Genomic DNA, 9956 nt, shown 5'->3' on the forward strand with positions numbered 1-9956 from the left:
CAGATCAGCTATGTAATTTTAGCTGCAGTGAACTTCAAGTCCCAGAAAGCCTTTCGCCTGAATGAGGAAAGTTGTCTGTGACGACCTTGGATATCGACTGCACTGCAAGCATGGCGAATAAAGAGCCCAACGTGAGTATTTCAAATAACTACCAACCATACTTACTATAGACATAGGGAAGAAATACTTGTTATAGTGTCAGCTTGTAGACGTTGTTTGTATTTCAGACACGTGTGTTATATATTATGACTTACAGGCTATGCTTGAGAGGAGAGAGAACTAGCACAGGTTAGCTAATAACTAACGTTAGTTATGGTTAACTGGCTAGCTACGCTGGTAGTTAAGACTCATATCCTCTGCAATGCTTGACAACTAGCTATCAAATAGAGCAAGTATTTTTTTTTAGATTCCATATAGAAGCTAAGGTTTGCCAATGCCAATTTTAGCTAAACAGCTAGAAACAGGCCAGTTCTCATGCATCAGATGCTAATTAGCTAGCTAACTTAAATGTCTTTGATAATATTTGCTAGCTAGTTAAACATAGCTAGCTTCTTTCTGAAGTATGGGCAAATATTGGTATTTGGAATAACAGACGAGCCTAACAGGCAGTTAGCAAAATATAACTAGTTAGCAGAACCAACCCATTCCAAGTCATTAATTCAATGTCATCACACATGCAGATAATTTGCCTACCCGTTTCAACGTGGAATACGTGGATTTAAGTGCTGCTTAAACGTAAACGTGACTAGTTTACATGCACGTTCATTACTCATTGACCTGCACAATCCAGTTCTGTTATAAATGGTCAAGAATATTCGAGGTGAATATGAATGGCAGGCATTGTCCTGGACACAAGTACCCCTCAAGACCAACAGATGGGGGAGTGGTGTTAACTAGCTGGACCATAACTAGAAGCCCTCCAAATCGCCCAATGTATTACTGGCCTAATAAATGAACAACTGTGGAGGAAGCCATGTAGTAATTTGTGGAGAAAGGCTCTCTGTCAGATACCTAACATCACGTCCTTGTTCTGTCTTCCCAGCGCTTCCTGACACATCTGCGGGACCTGGCCGGTCGTATGTCTGGTGCGGGGGGCAAGGGAGCAGGGATAGGTATCAAGCTTCTCATTGGTGCTGGAGCTCTGGCCTATGGCGTCAAAGAGGCTACATTCACAGGTAGGCTTAACCTCTGGTAGTGGAATGGGTAACACTTATCACAATCATGAGTGCACCCCTCTAATGTTGTGTGAAATGATTTGTTCCCAGTGGATGGAGGTCAGAGAGCGATCATCTTCAACAGAATTGGGGGGATGCAGATGGACACAGTGCTGGCTGAGGGACTGCACTTCAGGTACACTGTCGGACTCTGTCTCAGGGGTTTATCATAAAGCCAGGGTTGTCATGTTCGGTAGGCTCCAACTTGAAACAAAACTAAATTTACATCAAATCAAAATAATTGATTTATATAGCCCTTCTTACATCAGCTGATATCTCAAAGTGCTGTACAGAAACCCAGCCTAAAATCCCAAACAGCAAGCAATGCAGGTGTAGAAGCACGGTGGCTAGGAAAAACTCCCTAGGAAAAACTCCCGAGAAAGGCCGGAACCTAGGAAGAAACCTAGAGAGGAACCAGGCTATGAGGGGTGGCCAGTCCTCTTCTGGCTGTGCCGGGTGGAGATTATAACAGAACATGGCCAAGATGTTCATAAATGACCCGCATGGTCAAATAATAATAATCATAGTGGTTGTAGAGGGTGCAACAGGTCAGTACCTCAGGAGTAAATGTCAGTTGGCTTTTCATAGCCGATCATTCAGAGTATCTCTACCGCTCCTGCTGTCTCTAGAGAGTTGAAAACAGCAGGACTGGGACAGGTAACACATCCGGTGAACAGGTCAGGGTTCCATAGCTGCAGGCAGAACAGTTGAAACTAGAGCAGCAGCACGGCCAGGTGGACTGGGGACAGCAAGGAGTCATCATGCCAGGTAGTCCTGAGGCATGGTCCTCGGGCTCAGGTCCTCCGAGAGAGAGAGAGCATACTTCAATTCACACAGGACAGTGGTTAAGACAGGAGAAATACTCCAGATATAACAGACTGACCCTAGCCCGCCGACACAAACTACTGCAGCATAAATACTGGAGGCTGAGACAGGAGGGGTAAGGAGACACTGGCCCCATCCGATGATACCCCCGGACAGGGCCAAACAGGCAGGATATAAACCCACCCACATTGTCAAAGCACAGCCCCAACACCACTAGAGGGATATCTTCAACCACCAGCTTACCATCCTGAGACAAGGCTGAGTATAGCCCACAAAAATTTCTGCCACGGCACAACCCAGACAGGAAGACCACGTCAGTGACTCAACCCACTCAAGTGACGCACCCCTCCTAGGGACGGCATGGAAGAGCGCCAGTGACTCAGCCCCTGTAATAGGGTTAGAGGCAGAGAATCCCAGTGGAGAGAGGGGAACCGGCCAGGCAGAGACAGCAAGGGCGGTTCGTTGCTCCAGTGCCTTTCCGTTCAGAGATAAGTCTTCAGTAAAGACTTAAAGGTTGAGACCGAGTCTTCGTCTCTCACATGGATAGGCAGACTATTCCATAAAAATGGAGCTCTATAGGAGAAAGCCCTGCCTCCAGCTGTTTGCTTAGAAATTCTAGGGACAATTAGGAGGCCTGCGTCTTGTGACCGTAGCGTACGTGTAGGTATGTACGGGAGAACCAAATCGGAAAGATAGGTAGGAGCAAGCCCATGTAATGCTTTGTAGGTTAGCAGTAACACCTTGAAGTCAGCCCTTAACAGAACCATATTGTAACTGAACAGTTTTTGTTGTTCTTCAGGTTACCATGGATCCAGTACCCAATCATCTATGACATCAGAGCAAGGCCCAGGAAGATCGCTTCACTTACTGGAAGTAAAGGTACATGATGGCAGAAATGGAGGGATGGACACATGTAGACCAATACATTTCGTCCAGCAGATCAGTAAAGATGTGATGTCTTTTTTTGAACCTTTTATTTTTTATTTTTTTCCCTGTCTCTGTTTAAATAGGCAAGTCAGTTAAGAACAAATTCTTATTTCCAATGACGGCCTACCCCGGCCAAACCCGGACGACGCTGGGCCAGTTGTGATACAGCCCTGTGACTCCTGTCTCTGTTTCCCTGTCTCTGTTTCCCTGTCTCTGTTTCCCTGGCTCTGTTTCCCTGGCTCTGTTTCCCTGGCTCTGTTTCCCTGGCTCTGTTTCCCTGGCTCTGTTTCCCTGGCTCTGTTTCCCTGGCTCTGTTTCCCTGGCTCTGTTTCCCTGGCTCTGTTTCCCTTGTGTAGATCTGCAGATGATAAACATTGGTCTGCGTGTGCTGTCTCGTCCCGTGGCCGCCAACCTGCCTGCCATGTACCAGCAGCTGGGGAAAGACTATGATGAGAGAGTACTACCCTCCATCGTCAACGAGGTGCTAAAGAGCGTGGTGGCCAAGTTCAATGCCTCACAGCTCATTACTCAGAGAGCACAGGTACGGCACAGGGACTCTCACACAGGTAGCCTACAGTTCATCTCAGAGAGCACAGGGACTCTCACACAGGTAGCCTACAGTTCATCTCAGAGAGCACAGGGACTCTCACACAGGTAGCCTACAGTTCATCTCAGAGAGCACAGGGACTCTCACACAGGTAGGCTACAGTTCATCTCAGAGAGCACAGGTAAGGTAGCCTACAGTTCATCTCAGAGAGCACAGGAACTACCACACAGAAGTGATGGATTATATGGGACCAAGGTTGTGTACTTTGCCGGTCTCTGCTTAAAAAATGGTCATACATTAGATTGACACGTGAACTCCTGCATATGTTTAGCCTTTTCCCTGAAGGTGTTTTATGAGTCTGCCGTGTTCCTGGCTCTACTGTAGGTGTCCTTGTTGATTCGCCGGGAGCTGTTTGAGAGAGCCAAAGACTTCAACATCATCCTGGACGATGTGGCCATCACAGAGCTGAGCTTCAGCAGGGAGTACACTGCTGCCGTAGAGGCCAAACAAGTTGGTACGTACCCATTGTGTGTGTGTGTATATATATGGTTGTCTGTGGATGCGTACTTGCATGTGTTAGGTTGTCTGCATATGTGTGGGGGGGTTCTCAGTACGCTAACGTGTGTATGAGAACATGCATTGGGTTGAAACAGCCTGTGTGTCTTTCCAGCCCAACAGGAGGCCCAGAGAGCCCAGTTCTACGTGGAGAAAGCCAAACAGGACCAGAGACACAAGATTATTCAAGCGGAGGGAGAGGCAGAGGCTGCCAAGATGGTAACACATTAACTTCACCACAACCTGCCAAGATGGTAACACATTAACTTCACCACAACCTGCCAAGATGGAAACACATTAACTTCACCACAACCTGCCAAGATGGTAACACATTAACTTCACCACAACCTGCCAAGATGGTAACACAGTAACTTCACCACAACCTGCCAAGATGGTAACACAGTAACTTCACCACAACCTGCCAAGATGGTAACACAGTAACTTCACCACAACCTGCCAAGATGGTAACACAGTAACTTCACCACAACCTGCCAAGATGGTAACACATTAACTTCACCACAACCTGCCAAGATGGTAACACATTAACTTCACCACAACCTGCCAAGATGGTAACACAGTAACTTCACCACAACCTGCCAAGATGGTAACACATTAACTTCACCACAACCTGCCAAGATGGTAACACATTAACTTCACCACAACCTGCCAAGATGGTAACACATTAACTTCACCACAACCTGCCAAGATGGTAACACATTAACTTCACCACAACCTGCCAAGATGGTAACACATTAACTTCACTACAACCTCTCTAGACAATCTGCGCCCTCCTCCTCACATGACTTCAAAACCGGATTGTTCTGGTCTACAATTGTTTTTTTATTGACTCTTAACGTGTTATATGAATTCCATTTTTGTTGTTGTAAACTACGTCGCCCAGACTACTTCACCCTGCCCAGACCCACCTGCTCACACCCCCTATCATCAACTACATCACCCCTGCCCAGACCCACCTGCTCACACCCTGCCCAGACCCACCTGCTCACACCCTGCCCAGACCCACCTGCTCACACCCTGCCCAGACCCACCTGCTCACACCCTGCCCAGACCCACCTGCTGCATCACTCTCCGCCACATGACCTCAAACTGCACCATTTTGTTTCTCTCCGTCGCCCACAAACTTTCAACATTTAGATCATAAAGCATGCAACCTTTCCGTTGTGTTAACGATGAAGGATTGGTTGATTTCCACTTAAGTACACGTTTTCCCAAGATTATTGACGAGAAAAGTATCGTCCAATCCATCGGGTATCTCACTGCACCTTCATATGCCATGTCTTGAAATATGCAGACAGACGGATTAAAAGTAAATTGACATTGTAATACTTCTGACATATGTGAATTTCATTAAGTATTCTTCATTATGGCTCTTATGTGTTTGTGTTGTAGTTGGGGCAAGCAGTGACAAAGAATCCTGGATACCTGAAGCTTCGACGAATCAGAGCTGCCCAGGCCATAGCTAAGACGGTGAGTTGTAATCATGTCCTTGTTCCTGTATAAAGGAATTGGAGATCAATGGCATTATGTCCTCATAACTACTTTATTAATTAATTTAGGAGGGTATCGGTATTCGACCTTTGATCTTATTGTTCCAGTCAGAATGGGGTCATTCATTTTAGAAGCCTGTTCTTGTTGTGGCTGTTTGGTTCTCATTGCTATGGTAACCCACAGTGCAGTTAGCTGGTTATAACGGTATCTTCCATTATTTTCTGAGCCAATAGGACTGAAGGAGGGTTGTTTACCCTCATACTGAGCTGCTACAAGACTAGCTCTGTGATGCTGTGTTTTCACCTGGGTGTTTTGTCTGTTATGTTGTCTCAGGTGGCAACGTCCCAGAACAAGGTGTACCTTTCCGCCGACAACCTGGTCCTCAACCTTCAAGACGATTCTTTTAACAAGTATGTTTGTCTTAGCTTCACTCTCTCTTAGCTTCACTTCTGCAACATCATGTCCTAGCCTGGCTCTGTCCTTTCTTGCATGGCTCAACACTACCCAGATGGTTTGTTTTAGTTTCCTCAAGCAGGGTTACCTCTGACATGTGTTCACATCCACACTTTTGCACACTGTGTAGTGCATTACAGGTGCTGGGGAAAATCAATGGCAATATTGGGGAAAAATACATTCCTTCTCTATCACGTTACCTGTGGGAAATGTAGAAATTCCCTAAAGATGCTCTGGATTGTTTTGTGAAGCGGCTCTATACTAGCTCAAAGAGAACATGATTTTCAGCAAAACCATGACAGTTATGAATGCTCTTCTCACATTCCCTCCAGTGTGCATGTCGTGTCATTTTCACAGCTTTGACCTATGACCACCAGGAGTGTTCATTAGGCACGAAAATGGAAGACGACAGGCTAAAAACAGGGAAGGACTATCCAACAAACGCTGTTTTCCTTACAAAACATGAACATGTTTTGTTACGGTGTGCGCTAATTGAACACGACCCTGGTCTTTGCTCTCCATCTCACTGCTTTGCCTGGTCACTGGAATGAGAAAGTCTGGTCAGAGTCAGTCTGTGCCACACTGAAATAATTCTCCTCTTATCTTAATGCTGCCAAGGATCTTTAGTGTCCATGTGTAGCTGTTCACAGAAACAGAGACACCGCCTGGTGCAGAAACAGAGACACCGCCTGGTGCAGAAACAGAGACACCGCCTGGTGCAGAAACGCCTGTCATTCATAACTCATATACATGTTGTATATTATACAGTTGACAATAATGGCAAGACAAACGTAATGAGATATATTCAGAAACATGTCTTCAACCCTGTCCATCATGTGTGTTGACATGTTTACTGAAGTTAGTGTCTTGTCAAAGCCTTGAAGAAATGCTGAAAAATGCTGATTTTCTTTTTCTTGCTCATGACTAAATCTCACGTCACCATTTTGTGTCATCCAACACTTTTTAGAGCACTTTTAAATAACATTTTATCCAAATCTTCCTATTTTTTTAAATTGCTGTTATGTTTTCCCCTTATGATTGCCTTATTGTGAATCCTCTTTAGTTTTAGAGAAGGACTATAAAGAATAGTATGTATGTATCATTAACACGGGCATCGCCCTCTCTGCTTCCGTTTCAGTCTATCACTGGGAAAGAAGTAGGCTTTTGAGAAAGCCTCTAGCATTCCACCTGTCTGAGGCTACATCTACTGCTAAGACCTGTCTGTCCACCTGCCTATTAATCTGATTGTATCCAAGTGGTTTACCATCTCGCTGAAGAACACTCTAAAGCTTTGGCTGGCTCTGTAGTCAACCTATGGGACTAGTGGTGTATATCTGACATGGCTAGGTGCAGATGGAACCTGCAAGGATGATATCATAATGGGATTTGGAATCAAGTGTTTTGTGGAATCAAACCAAATGGCACTAGCCTATAACAACATAATCAGCTGCTTTGTTAACAATAAGCTGTATAGATGATGCTTTAGGAATCCTACTTGTTCTGTCTAGCCCTAGATGTGTTTATGTACATGTGTTGTTGAGAACAGCAGGACTAGGCTCTTGGGCTGCGTTTAGACAGGCAGCCCAATTCTGATCTATTTTTATTTTTTACTAATTGGTCTTTTGATTAATCAGATCAGCTCTGAAAATAATCTGGTGTGATTGGTCAAAAGACCAATTGGTAGACAAAATATCAGAAGTTGGCTGCTGTTCTAAACTCAGCCTTGGTGCATCAGATGTGTACTAATGACCTAAGTCCTCTCTTTTCTATGAAACTACTGCTGGGACTAGCTGCCCTCTCTCATTGTGTTAAATGACGACCATATTATCTGATACACCTCTGCTGTGGAACAGTCCTACTCCTCGTGGCGATCAAGGGTCTGCCAAAATGATTCCATCCACTAGTTTGGAGCTGACAGAAAGGCTTTGCCCTTCTAAGTGTTATTACATTGTTCACTGTTGACGTGACTAAAAATAAACAGGGACTGCACAGTATATGTTTTATTTCAAGATCTTTTTACATGTTCTTGTGTGTGTGCAAGTGCATGTTTGTTTTGGGAAAAAACACACATTATGTAAGTACTATTGCAAAATTGCTTGCTATTCTCCACATTCAGGTTTTCTGAGAAACAAAATGATCCCATGACTGAAACAGACGTATTGGATAACAGTACAGCCTGTTATTGTACTAGGGAGATCTTTAGCTGTACTTCTGCAGTGGGGTTAAAGCCGTTACATGACTTTCCTTTAATGGATTGAATGTGTTGTTGCCGTATCCTCCCCTTGGGAGCTGGGAATCGAACATATAAAATACTTGTTGACTAACAAATGCACTTATGTTTATTCCTGGGCTGTGTTCATTGGGCATAAACAAGAAGGAACATTTTCAAAATGGAAACACGAACGTTCCAAATGCACAAGTAGCCTACATATAGACTCATTTTGTCCCGCTTAAATAGTTTTTGCTTTCTGCCTCTGGCCTGTATGACATCAGTCTCTGAATGTGGGCCATATAGTAGGGGTGGGGACCTCACAATAAGATATGTATTGTTATTCAAACCTGTGATTTTTTTTAATTTATTTATTGTGATTCGATGTTCCAAACCTATTTCTTACTGTATGTCTGCTGCAGAGGGACAAGGGAGCCATGAGAAAATTAGTTTAGTCATGGAAATAAGTGCTGAAACCGAATTGGCTTCCTATTTAAAAAGATGGAGAACAAACTGAAGGAAAAATCCTGGAGTTCTGGTCCATGTTCAGCCAACTGGTGCACAATTTTTTTTTGAGATGGGATATACAGGGCATTAGGAAAATATTCACACCCCTTCACTTTAGCCACATTTTGGTACATTACAGCCTTACTCTAAAATTGATTAAATAGTTTTTTTTCCACTTCAGTCTACACAACACCCCATAATGAAAAAGAAACATTTAGACAAACTCAAATTTATAAAGCCTTTACATCAGCTGATGTCACAAAGTGCTGTACAGAAACCCAGCCTAAGACACCAAACAATCCAGGTTTAGAAGCACAGTGGCTAGGAAAAACTCCTGAGAAAGGCTGGAACCTAGAGAGGAAACAAGCTATGAGGGGTGGCCAGTCCTCTTCTGGCTGTGCTGGTTGGAGATAACAGAACATGGACAAGATGCTCAAATGTTCATAGATGACCAGCAGTGTCAAATAATAATAATCACAGTGGTTGTAGAGGGTGCAACAGGTCAGCACCTCAGGAGTAAAATGTCAGTTGGCTTTTCATAGCTCATCATTCAGAGTATCTCTACCGCTCATGCTATCTCTAGAGAGTTGAAAACAGCAGGTCTGGGACAGGTAGCACGTCCTGTGAACAGGTCAGGGTCCCATAGCCGCAGGCAGAACAGTTGAAACTGGAGCAGCAGCATGACCAGGTGGACTGGGGTCAGCGAGGAGTCATCAGGCCAGGTAGTCCTGAGGCATGGTCCTCGGGCTCAGGTCCTCCGAGAGAAAGAAAATTAGAGAGAGCATACTTAAATTCACACAGGACAGCGGATTAGACAGGAGAAATACTCCAGATATAACAGACTGACCCTAGCCCCCAACACAAACTACTGCAGCATAACTACTGGAGGCTGAGACGGGAGGGGTCGGGACACATTCTGGCTATGTCCGACGATACCCCCGGACAGGGCCAAACAGGCAAGCTATAACCCAACCCCCATTGCCAAAGCACAGCCCCAACACCACTAGAGGGATAACTTCAACCACCAACTTACTATCCTGAGACAAGGCTGAGTATAGCCCACGAAGAGCTCCCCCACGGCACGAACCCAAGGGGGGGCACCAACCTGGACAGGAAGATCACGTCAGTGACTCAACCCACTCAAGTGACGCACCCCTCCTAGGTACGGCATGGAAGAGCACCAGTAAGCCAGTGACTCAGCCCCTGTAAA

The 9956-nt window shown here is 45.0% G+C and overlaps 1 protein-coding gene across 1 annotated transcript; it reads left to right on the plus strand.

Moving 5' to 3' along the window:
- The first annotated feature begins 28 nt into the window (after nucleotides 1–28).
- Nucleotides 29–8354, plus strand: LOC115158804 (prohibitin-2-like). The gene is made up of 10 exons (XM_029708146.1): nucleotides 29–131; nucleotides 1043–1175; nucleotides 1266–1350; nucleotides 2839–2918; nucleotides 3323–3507; nucleotides 3898–4027; nucleotides 4184–4287; nucleotides 5479–5556; nucleotides 5911–5987; nucleotides 7169–8354. Exons 1-10 carry the CDS (start codon nucleotides 111–113, stop codon nucleotides 7188–7190), a joined length of 915 nt encoding a protein of 304 aa, XP_029564006.1. The 5' UTR covers nucleotides 29–110; the 3' UTR covers nucleotides 7191–8354.
- The last annotated feature ends 1602 nt before the right edge of the window (nucleotides 8355–9956 follow it).

The sequence above is a fragment of the Salmo trutta genome, chromosome 22 (genome assembly GCF_901001165.1).
Source record: "Salmo trutta chromosome 22, fSalTru1.1, whole genome shotgun sequence".
NCBI classification, from domain to species: domain Eukaryota; kingdom Metazoa; phylum Chordata; class Actinopteri; order Salmoniformes; family Salmonidae; genus Salmo; species Salmo trutta.